This window comes from Capricornis sumatraensis, chromosome 20, assembly GCF_032405125.1.
Source record: "Capricornis sumatraensis isolate serow.1 chromosome 20, serow.2, whole genome shotgun sequence".
Taxonomy (NCBI): Eukaryota; Metazoa; Chordata; class Mammalia; order Artiodactyla; family Bovidae; genus Capricornis; species Capricornis sumatraensis.
In genome coordinates this window covers 20,303,631-20,331,556 of record NC_091088.1, presented here as the reverse complement: position 1 = coordinate 20,331,556, position 27,926 = coordinate 20,303,631, and the positions used below count along the sequence as shown (strand labels likewise).

Here is a 27,926-nt window from a genome sequence, read left to right as displayed (position 1 = left end):
TAGAGAAGGAAACTGGTTCCTGCACAGCTGACCTCTCACCCTGCAGACATGGGATCCCTGATCCAGGACACCATCAGGGCAGAGCTGACCACGCAGCATAGGCTTCCCTCCCATCCCCCAGACATCTGCCAGGGGCCCGCGTCCACATTGCAGGAGGTGGCCATTCCTTACTCCTCCAGGCCCAGCGCCTGCCCCTGGCTGACCACGGATCAGCGAGCCCAGGACAGGGCACCACAGAGGATAGGCAGCAAGGGGCTCAGAGGCCCTTCCTGTGCAGAGCTGGAGATATTCTGACCAGGTCTCAGGGGCCAGGAGGAGCCTCAAACTGTGAAACTGTCCAGATCCCTCGTGAGACAGGGCCACTCCATGCACCCCTGTGATGAGCACAGGTGAGCTTTCCACACGAGGACAACCCACAAACACAGATGAACCACCCATTTCGGCAGAGCCATTTATTCCTCCAGGCAAGGAAGTCAATAAATAGATCTTGAGGGGTCTTGACCAGCGAGGGCTGAGAGGTGAGGACTGCATGCCCAGCCCCCCGGCCAGCACCAGAACAGGGGTGGGGGTGGGGGCGCTACCGGGGCCAGGATGGTTCCTCCCCAAGCAGGGGCAGCTGCTAAGCCCCCTCCTCCTCCCCCGAGTCCTGCTTCTCCCTCTGGGCATCACTCCACTTCTGCGGCGCGATCCTTTTCTTGGGCCCGTGGGGAGGTGGGCCGATGAGGGCCTCGATGTCCTCGTAGTTGATCACTTCCTTTTCCAGCAGGGCACTCGCCAGCTGGAGGAACAAGAGGGCAGTGTGAGCGGCAGATAGGGGCCCAGACAAGAGCCCTTTGAGAGCAGAGCGCGGAAGGGGGAGGGCCCAGCCTCCCAGACCTGCCACTTCCCAGGGACACAGCACAGGCGGGCAGCCCACGCAAAGAATCGCTCCCTGTCTCCACCTTAGAGACAAGCCCAGCTGCCAGCCTCATTAACTTTTCTACTTCCCTTCCCAGTCTGTTTATTTTGGGCAACTTGGATTTCTTCTGCAAACGTGTGTGAGTGTCAGCATTGGGGGGGGCAGTGGAGGTGACGTGCAGGATATACCCCCCAGTGACAGGTTCCCGTCACCCCCACACTGGCTGCTCTGACAGCTGGCCCTTGGACAACACGGGCTTGAACTGCAAGGCTCTGCTCGCACTCGGGAGTTTTTTCAATGAACCTGACTGCAGGACTGGGGACCTACAAGCCACAGATGCAGAATCGTGGGCAGGGAGGGCTGACCCTGAAGGTGGCGCCCAGGGTAAGTTGTGTGGCACTCAGTCCTGGAACTCCAGGACAGTGTGGGCAGGTCACAGCAGCAGCACAGACTTGGCTCCCAAGACAGGGTCCCAGCAGGTTCTGCACTACCCACGGCTCCACGCAGGCAGGTGTTGCTGGTCTGAGGACCTGACACCAGTCCCCACAATGTTGCCTGAAAGAAATAGCTGACCATCCACCAGGAGCCGCCCCTTCACTAGGTCCAGAGACACTGCCTCTTGGGTCACTCCAGACCTGACACCTAGCATCACTGTGAGGACATCACACATAGCCCAACCGGGGATGTTCCCCACACACTAGACCAGCCCTCATGCTCTGCTATCTGCAATAGGAGGGGGACTATTCCAGCCAAGAGGGCCTGGCGGACGTGAGCACCGAGAACAGAAGGTGATCTGGGTGAAGTGTGGGCGTGGTGGTTGCTGGGTTGTGGAAAACAAGCCTGACTGATGGGGGGACTGTTCATGGGCTGAGGGCTCTGTGCCCTGTTTGCAGCTGCCTGTGCATCTAAAACTCTTCTGAGCTTTAACATCTAGTGTAAATTTCTAGAAGTTTGAATTGAAAAGGGATTAAGCCACATCAACCAGACCCACTGCACACTGAAGCTGGTAATGGGCCCTGAGGGCTGGCAGTGTCCTCCTGTCTGCCCTGAAGGAACTGGCCCTGGCCTGGCAGGTGCGTGCAAGGCAGGGAAGATGCTGGATCCAGCTGAGCTGGATGGGGTCCATTGGTCACATGGTTTTCTGAGGCGGGCGAGTGGCTGCGTCACTGTGAAGTGACAGTGGGCCCAGCTTCCGCAGGCCTGGGGCCGGGGACAGCGGAGGCTCACCGCGTGGAGCTTGTCCAGGTTGTCCCGAAGCACCTGTTCCGTATGCCTATAGGCAGTGGCCACCAGCAGCCTCGCTTCCTGCGAAGGGAGAAGATGTGTGATGGGTCAGGATGCTGCCGCTGTGCACGGGGTCCCCTGTGGCCTGGCCCCGGCACTAAGGCACATGGAAGAAACAGGAGTTCAGAACACGGCCTTTTGTGTCTTACAGGGGACAGGAGAGCATGGCGGCCAAGAATCTCCTGCCCTCACCCCCACCCCAGGAACCCTCATGTGCAAGGGGCCGCCTGCTCCTGGAGCCTTGGACCTCGTTTCATCCTCCACACCCAAGGCTGCCTATGTGCCAGTGTGCCAGGCCGCCAGAGCTGCCTGAGGGTGGTGACACTGCCTGGCTGTCTCCTCAGGCTGCAGAGGTCACAGGCACTGGCTCTGTCCCCGGAGGCATTTATTCGCTGTCCCTGATGGCGCCGCAGCACCCACAGTTCCATCAGGAGCCAGTGGGTCCTCACCCAGAACCTCAGCTCCTGCGGGCGTGGGGCCAGCACACCACACCCCCCTCCCCACACACAGGGCTCAGGCTGGGAGGGACTAACGTGGTCCATCATCTGCTGGAGGCCCTGGCTGAATGGACGCCGTCCGATGCCCGTGATGCCCTCCTGGGCCTCGGGGAAGGAGACGGGCCCAATGCTGGGCACCATCCCAAACTGCTTCACCATGGAGTAGGCGATGCGGGTGACCTTCCGCAGGTCGTCCTGTGCCCCTGGAGTGTGGGATCAGAAAAGGAGGTTCTTCCCTAGAACTGCAGGTCGGGGACCCCGCCAGCCCTGACAGCAGAGGCAGTACCCAGGGACCACTGTACCCGGACAGCAGAGGTGGGAACCCAGGGAACAACTGTGCCCTGTTGCTGGTCCTTTAAACTTAAAAAAATTTTCTTTTCTGTAAAAAAACAACTCGGGGTTTCCCTGGTAGTCCAGTGATTGGGAATCCACCTGCCAATGTAGGAGGCACAGGTTCAATCCCAGGTCCAGGAAGATCCCACATGCTGAGGACTAAGCCATGGGCCACAACTACTGAAGCTCAAGTGCCCCGAGAGCCCATGCTCAGTGACAAGAAAAGCCACCACAGTGAGAAACCTGCACGCTGCAACCAAGACCAGTGCAGCCAAACACAGCCCCTAATGAAATTCAAGATGGCACGTGCATCCCACTACTTAGACCCCTCCACAGACTCCCCCTCCCTCGCGGAAGGGCTGAGGGCAACGAAGCAGCATGGGAGCTGCCGCTCACCGGAAGTGACCCTGTTGAAAGAGATGGACTCGGATGCGCGGCCGCCCAGGGCCATGCACATGCGCTCAAAAAGCTGCTCCCTGGTGAAGAGGTGCTGGTCTCTCGGGAGCATCTGAGCAAAGCCCAGGGCTGCGTTGGTCCGAGGAGTGATGGACACCTGCACAATGAGGTGGTCTGTTAGCCGGCAGGACCCAGGCTTCAGAGACGAGGGGGCACAAGATAGTCTTTGCTCAGAGGGTTCGAAGCAAGAAAGCTAATCTGAGGCCCCCATGTTTGTAACAGCATTTGCAGAGAAGGGCGTGAGGACCCCACACACGACCATGTGTCCATGAAGGAAAGAACAGGGACGAGGAGAGGTGAGTCCACGCAATGAGGCCGGCCCTGAGCAGGCACAGGTCTGAGGGTCACAGCCGCGGGAGGCCACCCCGAGGCTCCGAGGAGTGCACGTCACCACGCTGGCTGGCAGGGACTGGGTGCGGGAGAGCACCTTCTCAGCACAACTCATCTACCTGGCCCTCAGGCACCAACTGAATGTCCTACATTCACTTTCTTGAGATACTGCATGAAGACACTGATCTTAATTACTGGGTCTTCTCACACGTACACGGGTCTCAGTCATAGCCCTCTGCAGAGGACACGACGGACCGGCCTGAGCAGCGGGGCACCATCCAAGGCAGCCTGACAGCAATGCTTGGCTGTAGCCAACGCCCCTGGGAGACACCCGTACCCAGCTTGTAGCTGCCGGCACGGCCCTCTGTCTGTAGGTCAGGGAACAAAGAGTGAGGGGGGACAGGTCCAAGTGGAGGGCAGTTACAACCCTCAACACGGGGCACCCACGTCCCCAACACGGGCACTGTCCCCGGTGGTCACTCAGGGACCCCCGGTCAGAATGTTACCACCAGGGGCAGCGGCATGGCATCAGCCCTGCCACATACATGATGTGTGCCGACCTCCCTTCTAAGTCAGCACATCTCAGAGCTGATGGTTCGCCTGGCAGTTCTTATTTCCACAATCTACCATGCAGATAAGGAGGGAGACTGCAGGTCATCATGTGGCTTTCCCACGGTCACCCACCCCTGCCCCTCCAGGCACAAAACGTGGGCCTTCCAAACTGAGCCCAACTGGGCAGCCAGGCCAGGGCTGCCCATACACACCTTCATCACAGCCTCCGTGTGCTCCAGCAGCCAGCCCACCAGGGCATGGCCCGACTCGTGGAAAGCAACCACCTTCTGCTCTTCCTTGGAAAGGACTTTGCTCTTCTTGGCAGTCCCTGAAAGAAGATCAGAAAGGTGAGCTCAGGCACCCCAAGTACATGGCAGGCACATTCCTGAGGTGCCAATGCAAAGCTGCCACCGGACACTCAGCTTGTGTCCCCAGCCCAGCTACCCATCCTCTCCCCGGCTGCTCAGACTGTGAGGATGCCACAGGAGCCTCGCTTGGCCCACTGAACCCACCACTCAAAACTCCGCAGACTGCAGCCCCTTCAACATGGCCCTCGCTGGGCTGCCGGGCCGACGGCATGACCTAGTGGGGCAGCTGCAGCCTGCGACTGTCCAGTCCTCTTACCTGAGTCGCTGACCCTTCACCTCATCATCTTTCATTACATCCTCTGCTCAGGTCACTGCTGAGGCCTCACCCACTGTCCACTCATTGTTACCCCTGGGTAAGCCCTGGGTTTGGGGATGCAACCGGGACCACCTACGCCGCCAGCTTCGAGAGGACACGTCTTACGTGCTGGCTGTGGCAGTCGGGCTGTCCCTCGGACCCCGGGAGCTGCCACGCGGGAGCACCCTGCTTGAGGCGCTGCACGCTCGGGCAGGATGCTAGGCGCTCTTCTCTAGTCTTTCCTGCTTAGAACACTTGCTGTAAGCATGTCAGTTTCATGCAAAACAACCGGCTTATGTAAACCCTGATCTACAGTGAGGAATCTCAAGGCGAGCCCTTCTGTCCTCGCGCACTTGCTGTCCCCATTGCGGAGGGTCCTGTCCTAGGTCTGAAAGACTAAGAGGGACGGGCCATCTGAGCGAGGCGCTGCCTCCTCGGCGTCCCGCTCAAGTGCCTTGGTTGGAATTCCGTTTAAGGACAAGACACACCATGTCTGGTGTTGCCACAGGGGCTATGGGAGCCCTGGCCTGCTCTCCTCACAGAAGTCCACGCATTCCACGTCCAGCAGCAGTGGGTAAGCACTGCCCAGACGCCGCCCTCCCCTTCCCCCCAACAGGGCACGGAGACCCTGGCATAAAAGGCCACCTCCTCGACCTCAGGAGCAGCGGCTCCAACCCCTGCCCATGTGGACAGCGGCTGTCTGGGTACCACCTATCAGCTGGTGGGCCAAGGATGCTGAGTTTGCGAGATCCTTCTACATTTCTGTTTCAAGAGCCCGCCTGTTCTTGGTCAACAGAGAGTATCTCAAACTAAGGAGAACAAGTCACACCTGACAGAAAAGCAGGAACAGGTGGCCTGTCTTCCCTCTTGGGCAATAATGCCATCACACAATGTCTAGGCCTGCCCCCTCCTGCCGCCCCCCAAGACAAGTCCACGTACCGGCCACGACGCGCTCCACGGCATAGTCCAGGTTGGACGTGTGTACAGCTGTGTGCCCCTCCCGTGCCGCGTGCAACGCAGCCTCATTACAGATGTTGGCAATGTCAGCGCCTATCAGCACAGGGGTGGGGGGTGTTAGTAGATGCAGTGGTACAGGGACGGGAGGGGAGCCACCCTGTCCCCCTCGAGCTGCCCCACAGCTGTGCAAGCAGCCTCTCTGGACCCTCTCTTTCCTTCCACCCACTGTTTCACACACACACACTGAGGAATGAGAAAGGTTCTTGACACCCATGAGGTTGTAGTTCAGGGTGTTAAAGGTCCAAAGGGAAGACACTTACATCATGATAACAGAGGTTTACACCATGATAACAGGGGTTTTTATTTATATCACCCTGTGAAATGAGAACCGTACAGAAAAATCTAGATTTGTGATAACATGGAGAAGGTGGCGGGGAGGGACACGGCCTCTCAGGGTTGCCTCTGGTGGGGAGCAGTGGGAGGGAGCAAGGCTGGGTCAGCCCTGGGGCACAGGACAGAACCTTGGGGAGGAGTCCCTCTACCTCTGCCTGCTGGGCGCACACCTCTCCCACCCCAGCTGTGCTGGCCAAGGAGCCCAGAGCACAGCTGGAGAGTTCCCGGGGAGGCCCGCCCCCGTTGACCCCAGACTAGGACCAGTGCCCCTACAGCCCTACCACTGAAGCCAGGTGTCAGCTCCGCCAGCCGCTGGGAGTAAAAGCTGCTGGCCCGTGTCAGCTTCAGGCTCTTCAGGTGCTGCTCAAAGATCTCCTTCCTTTCCTAAAGGACAGGGGGCAAAGGCCACAGGTCAAAGGCCATGGGACAAAGGCCACGGTGCTGGCTCCCCACCTGCTGATCAGGAGCCACTGGCTCAGCTTCTACTCTAAGAAACCAACTCAAGAGCTGCAGACGATACCTCCACGCGTGTCTCCACGGAAACACTAACCTGCCAGCCACCTGCTACGCTCACCCTCCAGACCCTTCCCCGCTCTTGCGGGGTCTCCTGCTCCCTCGGGAGCCATCAGGAAGGTGCGACACCCTCGGAGGTGGGCATCCAAGTTGAGGCCTGAGGCGGCAGGGCCAAGAGGTCCCAGGGCTCACAGCCGTCCACCCCGGCAGGGCCACTGTGCAGCTCACTCTCCAAAGCCACCAGCACATGGCTCTGCACCAGCGTGAGGCTCTGCAAAGGCTGTCCAAGAAACTCAGCCCAGACGTCTCATCATAAAGGTCAGTGAGAGTCAAAACCAGAAGGGCAGGGAGCCTGGATGAATTAGCCAGGTCATACTGACCTGCAGAGTGGGAAGGTCGATGAAAACGTGCCTGTCCAGTCGGCCTGGCCTCAGCAGAGCATTGTCCAAAATGTCAGCTCGGTTGGTGGCTGCCAGGACGATGACGTGGTCGGTGGTACCCATTCCTGGAGGGACAGACAGCGGCCGTGAAGGTGAGGACCCCAACTGGGCAGCTTCCCCACAGACCGCCAGGACAGCGGCACCACCAGAAAAAGTGAGTACCACCCAGTGTGCAGGAGGCACCAGTTTCACTGCCAGACAAGCCAAGTCTCACAGGGAAATGAGAGGCTTGCTGGAGGCCAGGGCCCTGGACAGACCGGACTCTACTCCCTGGGCCACCTGGGGACGGAGGGGCACCCCCACAGCTTGTCTCAGACTCCTGCCTGGGCTGCCCCTTAGGGCTCCCCAAATGCCTGCCCGCCATGGGCCGGGGCTATGAACACAGAACCATATTATGTAACAGTGAAAAGACACTGAAAAAAGCAGAAACAAAGGGTACAGGAGAAAACAGCAGCCATGCCAGGGGCTCGCGGAGGGCGCTCCCGCAGAACGGCCTGTCAGCAAGCCGCCACAGGGCTGGTTTAGGGACTCACACAGCGTGGACACATGACGAGGGGGCAACACCACAGACGTCCCCACGCTGAGCGCTGACTCCCGTGGAGGGCCCACGCTGCAGGTGCAGGCCGTGTGCTGCCCCCCAGCAGCTGGGCACGTGCCTCTCCGCTAGCACCACCATGGAAACCTCACTGTGCCAGCCCCTCACAACTACTCATCCATCTGTTCTCCAGAATTCTGTCATTTGCACAATCTCATATACATTGGATCAGATGATTTATAGCCTCTGAGCCTGGCCCTTCTCACTCGGCATAAATCCCGAGGTCCAGTCAGGCAGACAACATCCGGTGTCTGCACTGTGGCCGGGTAAGCACACACAGAGCTCAGCCAGGCACCCACTGGAGGTCGCACAGGCTCTTTCCAGAGTGTTCAGCTATTGCAAGGGAACACTGCAGCACCATGTTCTGTGGACACTGGATCAGCGTGCAGATCAGGCGTGCTCAGTTGGTTCAGAGCAGGCCCGAGAGGCTGCATGCTGTCCACCCCCACTGCAGGAGGTCAGGTTTGCTTCACGGACGCCTTTTCACAGCTGCTTCACTCACTTGAGGGCCTGGGTTCACACACGGGTCTGGGATCCAGTCTCCTCCTCCTCACCACGTCTGCTGTTGCCACTACCTTGATCAAAGACTGAGTGCACAGCTAAGTGACAAGGGACGCGAGTGTGAGGATGGAGTCACGACCCAGCCGCTAGGGAGCCAAGAACAGGCTCTGCCGAGGCACCGGCTGCGCTCGCGGGGAGGTGAAGGCTCAGCGCAGGAGGACGGTGCTTCAGCAAGACGTGCTGGAGCCGCCGGCATCCACACACACAGTGAGCCAGGACCAAGCGGCACGCCTCCTACAGATTCAGTCACCACGGGTCACAGACTAATGTTTTTCTACATTAGGCCGTGGGAGGGCTACCTGTGGCTCCTTTTGTTTGCTTTCTGTTTTCCTATTGAAGTGTATGTTATTTACAGTGTTCACGTACACAACACAGTGGCTCCGCTATGTTTGTGTATACGTACGTATTGATGTACATTCTCGCAGATTTTCCTCCATCACAGGTCATTACGAGGTACTGACTATAGGTCCTTGCTGGTTAGATGCTTGGACCTTTCCACGAACTTGGGCAGAATCAAGAACATGGGGGTGTGGACAGAAATGTCCACCATGGGGCACTGAGCTCGAAGGCCTCTCTATGCCCATCAGGCTGTGAGTGGGGTGGCAGGTGCCCGGCCTCCGCCTGTGTGGTGGGCTTCCTCCAGCGCTGGCTTCCCACGGCCAGCACCCACTCCTCCCCGAGGGGTGACAAAGGCTCCTCAGTTGCCCCTGCAGGCGGAAGAGGCTCAGCTGTCTCTGGGCACAAAGGCCCCTTCGCAGCAGCCCAGCCTTGCCAGGGCTTCTGGGGGGTGTCTGGGGAGGGAGCCGGGGCTCCCACGGCTGCAGCAGAGCTGGCAGAAGTCACCCCGCTCCGAGCAGCACAGAGGAGCAGAGAAGGCGCCAGCTGGGAATGCTTCCTGGGGGTGCACGACACCTGGAGGGCTGGTCTCTGGCTTCAAGTGCCAACAACAACAGGAGCAGGGGTGGGGGGATTGTTGCACTAGGGCCACAAGGGAGCACCCCCGTCACCCACACAAGGTCACGACTAGGCTCAAGGCTGTGCTTTAGCCTGACGACATGTCAGGAAACCCCTGCTCCGAGAGGAGAGGGGCGGGAGTGGGGCACCCCACCATGTCCCTGCACAGCCCCCACGACAGTGACTTCAAGATGCTCTGCCCGTGTCCCACAGGAGCACCACGTTGCCCATCTTTCTAAAGAGCGCCAGAGGTCACAGTCCTGTCTGCACTTCTGACAGCAGACTCATCACATCCTATGATGGGATATCTGGGGAGCAGGAGTCTAACTTGCATACGAATAGACGGCACATTCAGGATCCAGCCGCTCACAGCCCAGCACACAGGGAGGGGCTAGTCAGAGCCGAGGGTGACGCGGGAGGCAGACCCCACTGGGGACCCCATCTCCAAGGAGCGTCTCATACAGCCACGTGTCAGGTCCACAGCTCTTGGGCACGTCCTCCCCAGGAAGATGGCTCCTCAGACCTTGACCACAGGGCAGAGACCCTGAGCCGTTCTGACTGACACACCCAGATGCAGAGAGGGGCACGGGTCCGCAGGGGCAACCTCAGACGCAAACGGTCCTCAGGCCCTGACGAGGCTGCCCTTTCCTCGGCCTTGTGAGAAATGACTTTCATTTTGAACCTGCGGGGCTTTCACATGATGAAACACTCCCATGCCATCAGTCCCTGACCTGCCCAGCTGCAGGCCCGAGTCCCGGCACCAGGGTCAGGGGGCGTGGGCGCCAAGGCCAGCTGCACGGCTCTTGCCAACACCCGGGCCGGACCCCACTCTGAGGACGTCCTTTCCCAGGCTTGGCCTGGAGGAAGTGTCACAGCCACAAGGGCAAAGAGGGGGAGTCAGGCCCAGGCTGGAGAAGACTAAGGAGACAAGACACTTGGGCAACATAAGCCTGCCCTGGGCCCTGTAGAAAGGCACATCTGCCTGACGCCCATGTCACGCCTCTTCCATGTCGGCCCTCAGGCTGCGGGGGGTAGGGGGGAAGGACACTTATAGGAGTTCTGACTGCTTCTGCAGTGTTTTTCAAGTCTGAGACTCTAAACGTAAGAGGCCAAAAAAGTTTCACCTTTAGCCATATACAACCAAAGTCCATTGCCCCACACACTGGTCACCAGATCCACCATCCCAAACACTAAGAACACTTTAAAGAGGAAAATAAATACACCAATAAATGGTTCTCTTAGGACCAAAACTACTTTAAGAAAAAAGCATCTTTCTCATCTACAAGACCTAGAACAGAACTAGAATTCTGATTAAAGAAAACTTACAGATGGGTCCTGCACAGCTGGGGCATGGGGAGGGGAGACTGTGGAGCTAATGTTTAATGGGGACAGTTTGTGTTTGGGAAGGTAAGAAAGTTCTGGAGATGGATTGTAGTGATGGTTATACAACACTGGGAACGTACTTACAGCTGTTAAACTCTGCACTTAAAAATGGTTAAAATGGCTTACTTTTGTGGTTTGTATATTTTACTATAAACACCACAAACACATAATGTCTACACATACACCCCGCAAAGAGGATCTTACAGGAGTAGCTCAAAAGAACTCTATTAAAGAACTGTGTGGCAGCCAGTTCCAGAGGTCATCTCAAGGACAGCTGACACAGCATCCCTGGCAGTGTACCTGAGGCACCCTCTGTGCCCACGCTGGGCAGAGACTCTTGTCAGCATGACCACTGGCCCCCTCTGAGACTGACGACCACTATCATGACCTGACCCCACATGATAGTCCCAGCTTTTCTTCCTTGTTTCACTACTGCTCTGACTTTGGGAAATTGAAAGCTATGTTTCTGGTTACCTCCTGCTGGAGAAGAGTTCCTGGTGCTGACAACCCCTCACTGTCCACGATCATCCCTGCCGATCCCGGCCCCATGGTGCTCACCGTCCATCTCCACCAGCAGCTGGTTGAGCGTCTGCTCCTCCTCTGTGTTGGAGAAACCGGACACGGCGGTGGAACGCTTCTTGCCCACGGCGTCGATCTCGTCGATGTACACGATGCAGGGGGCCCGGGCCCGGGCTTCCTTGAAGAGGCTCCGCACACGGGCAGCACCGAGGCCTGAGGACACAGAGGACGGGGAAGTGGGCAGGTCATGGGCACGAGCCCTGCTCTCAGGGAAAGCCCAGTAGGTGGCCTCTGGTGCACATGGGCTGGCCCATTCCCTCCTGGACTCCCCAGGACATCAGCAGCTGCTCCTTCCATGCCTGTGACTCCCAGACACAGGTCTCATGTTTCCACCTTCACCCCCACAGCCCCCGACATGCAGCCAGGTGGGCCCACCTCCAATGACCTCCACGAACTCTGGGCCAGCCATCGCCAGGAAGGGCACCTGGGCCTCCGTGGCCACTGCTTTGGCCAGCAGCGTCTTCCCGCAGCCAGGGGGGCCAAGCAGCAGTGCGCCCTTCGGGACCTTGGCGCCAAGCTGAAGGAAGCGCTCCGGGCTCTAGGAGAGCAGCAGAATGAAGGCTGATCTCTGGGCTCCAGAGAACGATCCAGACACAACCCTCGGAAGGCTTGGGTCCTGAACTGGTCCCGTCCACACGGCTCAGGGAGAACAGAGTGCTCCGCCGTGACAGGTGACGGGCCGCGCAGGGCACCATCGGTCTGGGCTGAGCAGGGGATGCACCAGGAGCGCAGCATCAGGCTGGGCAGTCCCCCCACCCACCATGCCCTGCGTGCTCACCTTCAGATAATCCACGAACTCCTTGACCTCCAGTTTGGCCTCATGCATTCCTGCCACATCTTTGAAGCTGACTCCTTTCCCCATCTTGCCATCCACAATCGTGAAACGAGCCATTTTCAGCTGATTCTGGGCAGAAAGATAGAGGGCAGAGCCCTATGCAGCCCAGTGGGGCAGGGCGGAGGAGCCTGGGGGCCGGTTCACCTGCACGTCCTCCCACCCCTCCACTCGCTCAGACGGCAGGGAAGGGCACAGTCCAGACACATGAAGGCGGTGACAGTTAGAGGCTGCCTGGCACTGAGCAATCTGCCCTAAAGGAAAATGCTGCTCACGTTAACCAGGTGATTTAACAGAGTCTGTGTGGGAGTGTTCTTATTTCTCTATGTGACTTTCCCCATTAGTCTCTGACTCCTCTTACTGATTTATATAAAAGTTACCTAAAGACACTCAATTCTGGAAGTGTTGGTAAAAATGTCATCTCGTCAATTTTTGGCAAGCAATCTGGCTGGACAGATAAGCTCTCAGTGAGCAGCTCACCTCAGCCAGAATCTCCTTCAGCTCTCAAAAGAGGCAGAGTGTGGAATCCGTCACAGCATTATTTAAGTACAACAAAAAAACAGTCCAGAATGTGCAAGAATTATCACACTGTTTGAGCCAGGTATACTGCACCCCAGGAGACACCACGCTGCCCAGTGTGGATGCAAGTCCAGAGCTCCCAAGGGCCCATTCAGGGGGAGACAGGGGCACTCTATCCCCACCACCCCGGTTCCCAGGAGGGCCTCCTCTGTGGCCCTTTGCTGATGAGCCAGGTATGACTTGACAGGGAGGGCAAGTGCGCACGGCACTGAACACCACTGGACAGGAGAATACTTGGGGAGTGTATTCAGGTTTTTCTTTTGAAGACAACCTTCAAAGATGTCTCAGCTAGTACATGAAACCCCCAAAAGTCAAGCCCGGCTAAGAGGGAAGTGCAGAGCACACTGTAGTATGTACCCCCTTGGGTTCAGCCCCTCCCACATCACGAAAGGGGCCTTGGCTAGAGCTGGGGAGCCAAGCCCCCATGTCAGTCAAACAGGAGGAAAGAGGAGCTGCCAGACGACATTCAGATCAGCCTTTGACAGGCTAGCGTCCACCGCGCACCCATCCTGCCGTTTACGGGAGAGGGTTCAGCCCACAGACAAAATCCCAATGGCACAAGTTCAGGGGAACAATCTGCACAACTTACAAAGGCACTGAATCCGCCTTCCCGTCCTGTCATCCCAGCCAGACGGAAAACATACCACAGGATGGCCAGGCCCACGGCTGTCATCCCCAGGGCGTAGAGAGCACTGGCGGGAGAGACAGGCGGGCAGAGGCTCAGGCACGGCTCTGGGCAGCCCCCAGACACGCCTCACCCAGGCTGGGCCCAGACCTCCCAGAAGGAAAAGGACTCCCTCGCTCTGAGACCAACCTGTGGAGCCAGCACTGAAAATGCATCTCCTCGTCCAGTTCTCACCACCTCCCTTCCTTCACAGGTTGCCCAGGTATGGGTACCGCGGTGCTGAGCAGGCAGCACCAACCAGGCATGAAGCCAGAACCACCCACTGTTCAGAGCTGGACAGCTCACGCCCACCAAGAGCAGCTCTTCACCGTCCATGCATTTTGCTTTCAAAAGTAGGCCATCACTTTGGGTCACTAAGCAAAATCAGCCTAACCGTACAAAGAGCAAACCTTGGAGCCTCACCCCCAGATGAAGAGGGGTGGGCCTCCACCATCTAGAACAAGCAGAGGTGCTGCCTGGGGGAGCTGCCCCCTGAGGAGCTGGAGCTGTGACAGACACATGGCACTTCACAGATGCTGCCACTCCCCATGAGGGGACATGGCCCTAGTATGCACACCACGGTCCCAGCACCCAGCTACACGCCCAGGCCCACCAAGTAACTGGCTCCCCCTCAGGAGGGTGCAGATCCTGCCACCCGTAGGCCCTGCACGGAACCAACAGGTTCCCAGGGACATCTGCTTCTCCCTTCCCCGCCCCACTTTCCTGTTTGCAGATGGCAGCAAACCCACCCTGCGCCAAACAAGAAGCACCACAGATTACTGGAGCAGTGACCAAGGAACTCCAGGCTTCCCGCCCCACACCAGCCACTCCCAGGCCTGCCTCCACCAGGGGCTCAGTTCACTGTGGGCACAGTCAGTGCGAGACTCTGTTTGGACTTTTTGTCTCTCACGTCACAAAGTGAAGCCTGGTTTAATTCAGAGGCCCCCAGAAAGGACCAACCTACTTTCCAAAGAATCCCGTCCGCTTGTAGGAAACTGGAATCCTGTCCTTGCCTTCAATATTCAGCTCATCCTCAGCTGCTCGAAGCTTCTCTTCAAATTTGTCGATGTTTGCCACCTGCATTCGGTACATCAATGCCAGCCGCTGGGGGCAGAGAGCAGAGGCATGTGAAAGTGACAAACAGGCCAGACAGCTGACCCCGAGGAGAGAACAGAGCCCCCGCCACACTGTGGACAGCTACAGGGCTTCAGAAGCAGATGCCTGCTGCTCAGCAACCTCCTCCACATCCAGAAAGCTTTTGTTTTCTCAAACACAATTACAATGAAATGTTCACTAACAGAAGGTTTTGAGAAAATGCAGGGCAGCACATGCAACTGAAACTCAGCACCGGGCTGGCACTCCACTGGAGGGCAAGGCAGACCCTGGCAAGGAGCCTGAAGTGTGGGATCCAGACCCACAGTCACCCTCCAAAAGTTCACTGTTTGCCCGTCAGCTGGACCTGACAGTCAACCGAGGCGGCTCCTCGGTCCTCAGGGAGACAAGAGGCTAAGGAAGTGGGAGTGGGTGGCACTTCCGGGAGGCTAACAGGAAGATCTCATCACTGCCACCCTGGCCCACAACAGTCATCTTTCCAGGAGCCACGCTTTCCAGAGGAAACTGTCCACTCTGACTCTAAGCTCTCTAGTGTGAAGGTCTCATCACTGCCACCCCAGCCCACATCAATCATCTTTCCAGAAGCCATGCTTTCCAGAGGAAACTGTCCTCTCTGATTCTAAGATCTCTTAGAACTTAAACCGAGCAACCCAGATCTCCCTCTGCTCTGAAGTCTCTTCAAAGTCTAGTGGGATGACCATCATTATGAGTGGTCAGGCTCCACTTCAGAGGTTAAAAGGCCAGGTCCTCACAGCAGAGTCCACCCAGCCAGGTTCCAGCACTGTCACAGGTACCTCTCCACTCCCTGACGCCAGATTCCCTACTGGGGTGAAGCCCGGGGACCTTTCTGCCTCTCCCCTGCCCGCACAGCAGAGGGCCACCTGTGGCGGGGAGGAGCAGGGTCCCTCTCCTCTGCCCCTTTTCTTTCCTGCTCCTTCCAAGGGCCAGTCCTTCCCAACCTGTCTCTGCAACCTGTTCCAGCCTGAGGGTTTACCACTTGGACAGCCCCGCCACCTCCCTCCTGCTGCTCACATGCCATGTGGACCCTAGACGTCACTGCGACCCTCCCGGCTTTTCCCGAGGACCACACGGCCTTGCCCCCTTCTCAAAGCCTCCAGGCTCCTCCTTAAATCAAGACACTCACGGCTCGCTCTAAGCAACCCCCGCTGGCGCGGCACTCACAGGCCGCCCGAACACCACGGCACCGGGGTGCAGGTACACCTCCACCACGTCGCTCTCGGGCACCACTTGCACCCGCTGCACCTCGCCCTTGGCCAGCATCTCGTGCACGAAGTCATTCCAGGAGATGTTGCCCCCGCTGGAGCCCAGCGCATTGAGCAGGCTCATGATCACTGCGATGACGAACAGGGTGCGCAGCCGCTCTCGGTACATCTGGTCCTCGCGCTCCCGGCGCCTGCGCTCCTCTGCCAGGTGGGGAGCAGGCGTGAGAGGAGGGCGGAGCTCCATGCCCGGCCCCACGCCCCACCCCCGCGGCCCTCCCCACCCCACCCTACACCCGCAGGAGGGCTCTGCACCCTGTGTCATCCCGCTGCACTTAGCTGCTCAGTCTACACTTGGCCAATATTACAACAAAGTGACCAATTACAAGCTGTTCAAGGTCACTAACATTCCTGTTTACCGAAGTGCCATCTGCTTAGATAACATGAAACCAACATGAAGTAAAAAACCTCCTCAGAGTACTTCCCTGGCAGTCCTGTGGCTAAGACTGCCCCCCCAATGCAGGGGGTGCAGGTTCCATCCCACAGGTCCCTGGGGGAAGCCCCCCCTCCGCCCCCAAAATTAGACCGATATACCTTCATCATCCTCAGGGCTCCTCCCCTTGGCTTTATCATTGTCCTTGGTCTTCTGCTTCCTCCTCGAAGTGTTAAAATAGTAAGTGCCTCCTACAAGAAATGGGGAAAGTGCTTAACAGCAACCAGACCTGCAATTACAGGGAGACATTCAGGACAAAGGGCTTCCCTGGTGGCTCAGACGGTAAATAATCTGCTTGCAATGCAGGAGACCTGGGTTCAATCCCTGGGTTAGAAAGATCCTCTGGAGAAGGGAATGAGAGCGAAAGTGTTCAGCCACTCAGTCACGTCCAACTCTTTGTGACCCCATGGACTTAACTTTCCCGCATGGAGCCCGTCATGCTCTTCTGTCCATGGGATTTCCAGGCAAGAATACTGGAGTGGGTTGTCATTCCCTTCTCCAGGGGATCTTCCCGACCCAGGGATCATACCTGGGTCTCCTGCATTGCAGGCAGAACTCTTTACCATGTGAGCCACAATGGAGAGCAGAAAGGATTGGGAACCCACTGCAGTATTCTTGACTGGGCAATTCCATGGACAGAGGAGCCTAGCGAGCTACAGTCCATGGGGTTGCAAAGAGCTGGACATGACTAAGCACTAACACACACACTCAGGAGAAGAGGACACTTCCAGACAACCAACAAAACATAAACTATCGAGAATCTACCTGCACAGGATTTAGAAATCTGGATGATCGTTCTTGGTACAATATTTATCATCTCACTGTAGATGATAAACCACTTCAACTGAAGGTTAAGTGTTTTTATAATTTAACATAGCCAACGTGATGGAATAAAAGTTATGAACATAAACTTGAGAAAGTGTCATGGGTCTGCGGGAGAACCACTCTTCCCACACGCACAATTGTCTTCAGTGAATTAAACAAATGAGCAGCACAAGCGCCTGTGGCACAGCAGCACCCACTCCACACACTGAGGCTCTCACTTGTCCACATCAGTGCTTAAAATGGGGGAGAGCGCCTCAGAAAGTCACTGGGCTGCACCTTCCTTCACAGATACTAACAAAATCACAAATAAAACCGCCTCTGTGTCCACCAGACACTGGGCTGTTGGAGGGTGAGGCCTGTGCTGCTGGGGGCACATGTGGGCTGCTGGGACTGGGTAGGCACAAGGCTGCTTGTCTACAGCAGTGGAAGATTCTACTGTTTTCCTGTTCCAAATGAATAAAGCGGGGCGTAAAAGCATAGGTGTCAACCCTTACGGGCCTTCGACCTAAGATAAAGGAGACAGCAGGGGACTTCTGTGGTCCAGTGGTTAAGATTCCCCCTTTCAGTGCAAGGGCGCAGGTTTCATCCCTAGTCTGGAAACTAAGCTCCCACACGCTACAGGGTACAGCCAAAAGGTTTTAGAAAGAGAGCGAGAGAGACAGCAGGATATCACAAGATGTCATGAAACGGTGCAACTCTAGTGTAAAATGAAGTTATGTTTACTTAATTTCTGCACATAAACCACACAGTTTGTAACTTCTTACCATTGCTGGAGCTCACTACAGAACATGAAAATGTTAGCTGCTCAGTCACGTCTGACTCTTTGTGACCCCATGACTGGAGCCCGCCAGGCTCCTCTGCCGATAGAATCTCCAGGCAAGAATGCTGGAGTGGGTAGCCATTCCCTTCTTCAGGGATATTCCCAACCTAGGGATCGAACCCATATTCTCTTGCATTGCAGGCAGATTCTTTACTATCTGAGCCACCAGGGAACGTGGAAAACCTCTGTCAAGCAGCCCTTACTAAGCTTGTAGCTCCTTAGTAAGCATTACTGGAGCTGGAGAAACCTCTGTCAAGCAGCCCTTACTAAGCTTGCAGCTCCTTAGTAAGCATTACTGGAGCTGGCTACAGAACATGAGAAACCTTTGACAAGCAGCCCAATCATGGCCAGAATTTTTTAAAAAGAAGAGACAACTCAAAATAAGCAAAAATGGCCTGTTCTGACCTTGGACAAATTTCCTTCTCAAAAACTTCACTTCAGAGCATCTGAGGGCTCACACTGGGTAGCAGCTAAAGGGCCTCTTAGTGATTTCGTTTTTTCTGACAATGTCAAACAAGCAGTCCTCTGAATTTATTCACAAATGCCACACGTTCTGCCTGTCACTTCTGTCTTTTCAAAGATACAAACCTAGAAGTTTCCAGAGTCTGACTGGATTCTGTACAATGTGCTGTTTCACCAACAATCTGCTGATTCCTTCAAAGGTAGGGGTTAGCAGTCGCAACTGGAAACTCTGAAGAGAAAAGAAGGTCACAGAGCCTCAATTACACGGACGCCACAGCACAGCTGGCAGTGCAAACTCACCCCTGATACAAAATTTTTCCTAAAAGCGCCAAGATTCATTTATGTAATATTTACACTGCGCTGAAATATGAACCAACAATCTGACCATTATTTCAAAGTTTTACCATAACATCAAAAGAAAAAAAAAGTTCCAAATGTCAACAGCAAGAAAGCAAGTCAAAGAAACGCTGAAATGGAGGTGCGGAACACTGGCTGCTATTCTGTGCCCCAGGACTCCTGCAGGACACAAGCAGCAAAGGCTTCACTGGCTGTCCAGAACTTTTGCTCCCAACATCTCCAGACAACCGTTCCTTGTGGAACATTCCCATGAAGTCCAGTTTCCCACTTGAGTGTATTTTATGTTATGGTCAATGGTCCAACCTAATTTTTTCTATCTCAGTGGTAGCAATTTCTCCATTTTTATTGACTTATTTTAAGGGCTTCCCTGGTGGCTCAGATGGCAAAGAGTCTGGCCACAATTCAGGAGACCAGGGTTTGATTGCTGGCTCAGGAAGATTTCCAGGAGAAGGGAATGGCTACCCATTCCAGTATTCTTGCCTAGAGAATTCCAGGGGCAGAGGAGTCTAGCGGACCATAGTCCATGAGGTCTCAAAGACTGGGACATGACTGAGTGACTAACACACTTAATATACATACATTTAAGTTCTTTCCCTTAGTTCATCCTGGTCGGCTGCTATTATGAAGAAAAGTAACTCCTTACCAAAGGAGTATGCTACATCTAATTTCCTTTTAGCAGCAGGTTAAAAATTCCTAGTACATACAATTATTATCCAGTTTAATTAATACTACTATACTTGGTTCAGTGATGGCCAGGAGGCATATAAGGGAGAACCAGAGAGAGGCAGACTGGGCACTATAAACGTGGAACAGTGTGTCAGGCACAGCACACACAAAAGTCATTCTTCAAAGTCAACCCTAAACGCTGTTTGTTTAAACCAGATTATGTTATTACTGTTCTAGTTGTTAGTGAGATAATCTGTTATGTATCCACCAAGTATGTGTGAATTGCCTACTTCAGTCCTTATTTTCACAGAATAATCAAGTCTGACTAAAATTAATGAATTATGATTTTCCTTCTCAATAGAACTTAAAACAAAAACAAGTGTAATCTATCCTTTCAGTTCAGTTCAGTCGCTCAGTCGTGTCCGACTCTTTGCCACACCATGGACTGCAGCACGCCAGGCCTCCCTGTCCATCACCAACTCCCAAAGTTTACTCAAACTCATGTCCACTGAGTCAGTGATGCCAGCCAACCATGTCATTCTCTGTCATCCCCTTCTCCTCCTGCCTGCAGTCTTGCCCAGCATCAGGGTCTTTTCCAATGAGTCAGTTCTTTGTATCAGGTGGCCCAAGTATTGGAGTTCAGCTTCAGCATCAGTCCTTCCAATGAATATCAGGACTGATTCCTTTTAGGATGGACTGGTTGGATCCCCTTGCAGTCCAAGGGACTCTCAAGAGTCTTCTCCAACACCACAGTTCAAAAGCATCAATTCTTCCACACTCAGCTTTCTTTATAATCCAACTCTCACATCCAAACATCACTACTGGAAAAACCATACCCTTGATTAGCTGGACCTTCGTTGGCAAAGTAATGTCTCTGCTTTTCAAAATGTTGTCTAGGTTGGTCATAACTTTTCTTCCAAAGAGTAAGCGTCTTTTAATTTCATGGCTGCAGTCATCATCTGCAGTGATTTTGGAGCCCCCCCCCCAAAATAAAATCTGCCACTGTTTCCCCATCTATTGCCATGAAGTGATGGAACCGGATGCCATGATCTATAGTTGTCCTCAGACTCAGAAAGGGTGTAGAATAGGATTATGATATGAAATTGGTTCTCAACTTATGGTAAAATACAATAATACATTACAACCTGAAATGCGAGGGTGGGGTCCTAAGAGAGGGCTAAAAAAATCAGTGAAAAAAGCACTTAGGGTCTGTTTCCAGAGTGAAATGTTAACATTAACAGGGCCTGGAACACAGCCTTCACACAGAGGGTCAATGAATTTGTGTCCATAACATGTCAAGCTACACGATAAGAGTAAAATACAGTTACAGTGCTCACATGAAAAACCGCTCAGAGCAATTGGAAGGCACTAGAATTCATCCTGGAGTGATCTGATCTATATGACTGCAAATAATCCTCTGCTAGATATCAGTGAAACTCTTAGTCGATTCAATTTCAAAACACCAAGAGGACGGGCAAAAAATATCAATGTACGAAACAAGTGCTGTTGTTTAGTCGCTAAATCCTTGTGACTCTTTTGCGACCCCATGCGACCCCGTCAGGCTCTTCTGTCCATAGGATTTCCCAGGCAAGAATACTACAGTGGGTTGCCAGTTCCTTCTCCAGAGATCTTACCCACCCAGGGTACCATCCTGCATTGGCAGGCTGGTTCTTTACCACTGAGCCACCAGGGAAGAACGAAACAAGTGCTAGAAAAGTCCAACTGTGCGGCCTCGCCCCCGGTTTCTCCCTTGGGCTGCCCGCCGGCCTCACCGCCCGCCTCTCCTCCGGGTTGCAGGTAGGAGCTGCCTCTCGGAAGACGAAGCCGAAGCGGCGGAGAGCATCTTCCACATTACCATTCCAAACGCCGCTGCCGGAGGCCCGTACATTACCTGCAGGGCTCGGCCACCAGGCCCGTCGAGGCCCATCGGAGGCCTGTGGACGACATACGGCCACCTCCACTTGGCCCCGGAGGAGCAGCCTGGGTTCCAGCCCGAGTAGGGGCACCGCAGCCTCCCCGGCCCCGGTCCCGGCCCCGGGCGGAGAGCGCGCAGCAGCAGCCACGCGGCCGCCATGTTGACCCGGAAGCCGCGCCTGCGCTATTGGGGAGGGAGGCGGGGGGCGGGGTGGGGGTGGGGTGTCTCCGCGGGGCGCCTGCGCGGTCGGGCCTCTTCCAGTCAGGCCTGTCAAGCCTTGCTACTCCGTGATCGGGTTCCGTGACCCAGCGATCCGCTGCAACTCTAATCCGACTGGGATTCTTTGGCGGGTTTGAACTGCCACTTTGTACTGCGAGTACAAGCGCTGCGAGTAGAACTGCAGCCTGGCGGGCCGCGAGTGGGGGCATCAGACGCCGCTCCAGGTCGCGGCTCCCGGGAGGACTTGGCCCAGCGGGTCCAGGGGCTGCGGAGGGAGCCCGGGAGCCGGAAGGGAGCGGACGTGCGTAGATGGTGGGGCCCGCCTGAGGCCCTGACCCCGACTTCGGGCCCGAACCCTGACCCCCGACTCCAGCCTCAGATCCAGACTCTGAGTCCGACTGCCACCTAGACCCGGGCCCCTGACCCCTACCCTGCCGCAGTCTTGGCGCGAGGAGAATGCTGCGGAGGGGGGAGTTTCGCTCTCCCGGGCTCTAGCTGCAGAGCCTGCCCCGCTGGTGCCCCAAGGGCCCTGTGTACCGAGAAGAAAAGGAAAGGGCTTAGGGTAAGAGCAAGGACTTCAGGGTAGCTGAGCCAGCTCCCGGGCGCGAGCGGCCGGCAGTCTTGCCTACAAATGCTTAATTTTGAAGAGGTAACCGTCGCCTCCACTATTCTTTTCTTCTGAAGACAGGCCGACTCCCTCTAGAAGTCATGCCTAGCTCTGGAGACCAGGATCATGGCCTAGGAGACTGTAGTCCGCTCACTCCATTCCTTGGAGAAGGGGAGGAGTCTGTGGTTTTATCCCTGGGATTGCGGACCCCAGGCTCCCTTAGGTCTGGTGCTGGAGTGCTTAGAGTACTTAGCCCTGAGACTGCTGACTGTACGGTGACTTAAGTTTGTTTCTGTGTTTTTCTGTATTCCCCAAATTCCTAAGGTCATTAGGCAATAACCGTTCTTACTGAGTGCTAGCTGGGGCTTGGCTCTGTAGCAGGCATTCTTTTAATCCTCACAAATGTGAGAAGTAGATACTTTTACATCTGTTTTACAGATAAGGAAACAGACTCGGCACTTTAAAGTGACTTCTCCGAGGTCACAGCTAAGAACTGATGCACAGAGTTTCAGAGCTGGTCTGACTGGTTTCAGGGCCTATGCTCTCCACCCTATGGCTTTGTGTGTTACAGCAGTAACATGTATGATGTAAAAGTCCTGAAGCTCAGAAGGTTTAGGGACATTGTTTTAAATGCAGAGTCTTGATTATTGGTCCTCGGCTCCAGCAGCCAGGTTCTTGTGTGTGGCGAGGGGCTGACCCTGACCTGCACATCTGGACTGCTTCCCTTTCTCACTTTCTCTTTTCACAGTCCATCCATCCTCCCTGGTTTCCTCCTTCACTGTTTTTCTTTCTCTGGTTAAATTGTCCCACCCACATTCTGCCGTCCACTCCCCCTAGACTAGTCCCGTGACCATGATCATGACCAGGCTTCCGAGAGTGGTTTCTTGCACCCTTGCACCCTATTGAAGCTTATGCAATGCTGCCCTGACAGGAAGTGACCCAGCCCCACCCTACCCCGGTTCCCTCCTCACCCAGACCAGAGAATGCGTGACTCAGAGCCTCTAACAAATTTGAACGTGTTTGGGGATAGTGTAAGATGCAGTCTCATTAACATTGCTTGAAATAAAAAGCGTTATTGGAATCTAAGCTCTTTTCAGGAGATTCATCTGAAAGCAGTGCAGGGTGATGGCAGGAGTTGAGCTCTGGAGAAAGCGTGCTGGCTTTTGCCCTTCTGAGCCTCAATTTTCTCATCAGTAAAATGGAGATAAAATTATCTGCAGAGCCAGGCTGATATTGGGTGTCCCTCAAGTTTGTTGTAAAGATAAAATGCAACTGAAGTGAAAGCACCCAGGATGTCATGGGAAATGAGTTGCTGGGAAATATTAATTCACTCGTCTAAACACATTTACTGAATAACTGTGCTTTGTGAGCTGGCTGTGACCCAGCCTCAGGTAGGAGGTGGACCTTGACTCTGAACCCTGTCCTGCTCAGTCCCACCTCTGCAGTGGCCTTGGGGACGGGTGTTTAGTTAGAGGACTCAGATGCCCTGTGGCCTGGACTCTGGAAGAGAGGGGGGTGGGGGTGGGGGTGGCTTCAGCTGATCTGGCTCCTCCCAGGCCCCACTCCAGAGTCACCGCCTTCATTTTCCTGAGCCCTTCCTGTTCTTCACCTGCTCTCTCTGTTCTTTCTGTACCTTGTGACTTCTGTTTACTCATTTCGACTTCCTCAGCCCTCTGAACCCTGTGCACATCAGGACCTTTGGGCTCAGCTCCCTTTAATTGTGTGAGAGGTGATCTCATGGTGAGCTGGCTCTGACCAGGGCATGTCGAGGTTGCTGTATCACCTCCCAGACACCCCACACAAAGCAGGGCCTGGCGGGGGGGTGGGAGGTGGGGGGTTGGGGAGTAGGGGTGGCAGGAAGGGCAAGGGAGCAGGCAGGGCACTCCACCTCCCCGTGCTTGCTGGATTCCTGGGGCTTCGGGCAAGCTCTCAGGGGATGTCGCTCTGTTGCCTTGTCTGTAAAATAGAGATAATAGTTTTGCAGTCTGGGGACAGAAGTTGATCTTTGGGGCCATTTTTGGCATTAATATCTAACTTTGTTATTAATATCAGAGCAAATAATTATTTGCTTCTTCCTAATTTAGGCAGCTTGGCAGCAGCTGAAGCAAAGTGCTAAACTTTTAAAAAAAAAATCACAGGTCTGACAGGGATCTACTGTATAGCACAGGGAACTCTGCTTAGTATCTTATAATAACTTATAATGGAAAAGAATCTGGAAAAAATGCATATATCTATGTATGTATGGCTGAATCAGTTTGCTCTACACTTGCAACTAATACATTATAAATCAACTACATTTCAATCAAAGTTTTTAGAAAAAGGCCTAGTTGATTCCACACTTGGCCTGACCTTGGAGCCCATAGGCTGTCACACAAGGTCATGGCTGTACCTGTGCCCACGGTGGCAAGCTTCTGGCTGAGGCCGTCTTGCTGCTTTGAATGACTTGGGCTACACCTGAGTTTTTGGCTAATGTTAGGATGTCATTTACAAAATAGACTCCCCTGTGGAATGATTGAATAAAATTGTCATCTCTCTGAACTTTGGTAAATTTTGGTTCTGAACTTAACATCTTTCTTAGGAAACAATTCTTTCTCGTATGGCTCATTATTGTGTTTTATATATCACATGTACAACAAGATTTTGTAATGTTCGATTTGTTCTTGAAAGGGGAAAAGTCCTTGGGACTTCCCTGGTGGTCCAGTGGCTAAAACTCCATTCTTCCCATACAGGGGGCCTGGGTTTGATCCAAGATCCTAGATCCTGATGAAACTAAAAGTTGGCATCTGCAACTAAAGATTCTGCATGATGCAACTACAAAAAAAAAAAAAGGATTCCACATGTCACAACAAAGATCAAACAACCTGCATGCCACTGCAAGTAAGACCTGGAGCAGCCAAATAAATATTTATTGAAAGAAAGGGGAAGACTCCATTATTACCAGCAGAAAACCTGTCCAGGAGTTTGCACATGACTAGGTAGCTACGTGTCCCCCAGTGGTTCTCAGTATGTGTATGTAGGAGGGCCTGGAAAGGGCAAGTCTGTGTCACTTCTCAGAGATCAACAGCACATGCCAAATTCATTAAAGTAACCACTTGCTCTGTTGATTGTATTAGATGCCTATTGCTATATAACAGATTACCCTAAACTCAGCAAGTTAGAGCAACCAGTATTCAAGGCCTCACCACTCCTCAGTGTTTGGCTGGCTCTGGCTCAGCCGTCTCACCAAGATGCAGTGCACATCACACCCAGGGAAGCAGTCATTTGAAGCTTGCCAAGCTGCCAAGGGGATGCCCTTGCCTGGCTCCTGGCTGGCCGGTGGCAGCTGCTCCTCACCATGTGACTCTCCATGGGCTTCTCAGGTGACGTGGTGCCATGTGGCCCGGTCATCCCAAGTGTGTGAAGTCCAGGGGGCAAGGGTCACCAAGGGCCAGCTTGGAGGCGCTGCCTGCAGTAATGACTGGAGATGCCTGCTGTTCATACCTGCTTGCAAAGCCTGACCGCTGGGTTCCTCACTGCCCCATTGGTGGCCCTAGCCCTTTGTCACACTAGTCACCACACGGGTTAGTTCATGGACATTCCCCAAGTCCTTCCTTAGGACTCGTAACGTTTTTTTTCGGCTGAGACACATGGCTTGTGGGATCTTAGTTCCCTGATCAGGGACTGAACTGGTGTCCTAGCAGTGAAAGTGCTGAGTTCTAACCACTGGCAAGTCCCAGGACTTGTATGTGAAGATGAGGAGCAGCCCGCCTTTGGGTTATGGAGGAGACGTGTGTGTTGACAGGGCTGCCAGCACTCTCCCGGCTGTGGTTGGAGTGGGCATTCCCTTGTTACGAGCCAATCCTTTTCCTACAGTGTGAGTTTGCAGTGGATTTTCCATCTGTCCAAGTTGGGGTTTGTCTGTCCAGTCCTTTAGCCACTGGGGAGACACAGCCGGACAAGTGAGGTTCACCTCTGTGCCCTGGCGCCATTGCAAAGCACTGTCTGTGTCCAGTTACCAGGAGAGAGGGACCTTGTTTAGATGTGCAGTTTATAGCCTGTATCTGAAAGTCACTGGCTTGATATCCCTCTGGTCCCGTGGATTACTTGTTAAGGAGATGATGAAACAGTGGAAGACAGAAGGCTTCGCTGCTCTGGGTTTGGTCTCCCAGGAGCTCCTGTTAGACATGCCCTGCAGCCAACAGATTTCTCTGGGATCCTGTAGCCACTGGTCAGATTGTGTGCTCATAACACCCAGCTAGCAGTTCCCTTGACCCCTCCATTTCATCTGCTGCACAGAGCACACCATCTCCCTGAAGGAGAATGGTCCTAGGCCTCTATGCCCTTCCGTACTAAGACAGAGTGTTACTTGGCTGGTTCTGGATCCCAGAGGTCTGTGGCCATTATGACTTTTCAACACATCAGTAGTGGGCTTGCCTCTGTAGGTGTTCCACAAACCACACTGAAGGTGGACAGTTCAGTTCAGTTGTTCAGCTGTGTCCAACTCTTTGCCACACCATGGACTGCAGCACATAAGGCTTCCGTGTCCATCATCAGCTGCCAGAACTTGCTCAAACTCATGTCCATTGAGTCAGTGATGCCATCCAACCATCTCATCCTCTGTCATCCCCTTCTCCTCCTGCCTTCAGTTTTGCCCAGCATCAGGGTCTTTTCCAATGAGTCAGTTCTTTGCGTTAGGTGGCCCAAGTATTGGAGCTTCAGCTTCAGTCCTTCCAGTGAATATTCAGGACTGATTTCCTTTAGGGTGGACTGGTTGGATCTCCTTGCAGTCCAAGGGACTCTCAAGAGTCTTCTCCAACACCACAGTTCAAAAGCATCAATTCTTAAGCGCTTAACTTTCTTTATAGTCCAACTCTCACATCCATACATGACTACTGGAAAAACAGCCTTGACTCGATGGACCTTTGTTGGCAAAGTAATGTCTTTGCTTTTTAAAATGCTGTCTAGGTTGATCATACCTTTTCTTCCAAGGAGCAAGTGTCTTTTAATTTCATGGCTGCAGTCACCATCTGCAGTGATTTTGGAGCCCAAGAAAATAAAGTCTGTTACTGTTTCCATTGTTTCCCCATCTCTTTGCCATGAAGTGATGGGACCGGATTCCATGATCTTGGTTTTTTGAATGTTGAGTTTTAAGCCAACTTTTTCACTCTCCTCTTTCACTTTCATCAAGAGGCTCTTTAGTTCTTCTTCACTTTCTGCCATAAGGGTGGTGTCATCTGCGTATCTGAGGTTATTGATATTTCTCCTGGCAATCTGCATTCCAACTTGTGCTTCATCCAGCCCAGCATTTCACATTACATACTCTGAATAAAAGTTAAATAAGCAGGGTGACAATATACAGCCTTGACATACTCCTTTTCCAATTTGGAACTAGTCCATCGTTCCATGTCCAGTTCTAACTGTTGCTTCTTGACTTGCATATGGATTTCTCAGGAGACAGGTAAGGAGGTCTGGTATTCCCATCTCTTGAAGAATTTTCCAGTTTGTTGTGATCCACACAGTCAAAGGCTTTAGTGTAATCAATGAAGACGTTTTCCTGAAATTCTCTTGCTTTTTCTATGATCCAGCGGATGTTGGCAATTTGATCTCTGGTTCCTCTGCCTTTTCTAAATCCAGCTTGAACATCTGAGAGTTCTCAGTTCACGTACTGTTGAAGCCTAGCTTGGAGAATTTTGAGCATTACTTTGCTAGAATGTGAGATGAGTGAATTGTGTGGTAGTTTGAACATTATTTGGCATTGCCTTTCTTTGGGATTGAAATGAAAACTGA

General features: G+C 54.0%; 1 protein-coding gene across 1 annotated transcript; it reads right to left on the bottom strand.

Annotated features, from left to right (window-relative positions):
* Positions 1 to 487: 487 nt before the first annotated feature.
* On the bottom strand, positions 488 to 21,493 carry SPG7 (SPG7 matrix AAA peptidase subunit, paraplegin). Its single transcript, XM_068991953.1, has 17 exons — positions 21,311 to 21,493; positions 18,523 to 18,625; positions 16,391 to 16,480; positions 15,759 to 16,000; positions 14,428 to 14,567; positions 13,389 to 13,491; positions 12,167 to 12,292; positions 11,764 to 11,926; positions 11,368 to 11,541; positions 7,257 to 7,381; positions 6,645 to 6,747; positions 5,953 to 6,063; positions 4,563 to 4,678; positions 3,409 to 3,565; positions 2,716 to 2,882; positions 2,126 to 2,203; positions 488 to 778 (listed from the first exon to the last, which is right to left on the bottom strand). Exons 1-17 carry the CDS (start codon positions 21,491 to 21,493, stop codon positions 620 to 622), a joined length of 2,340 nt encoding a protein of 779 aa, XP_068848054.1. The 3' UTR covers positions 488 to 619.
* Between the last annotated feature and the right edge of the window lie 6,433 nt (positions 21,494 to 27,926).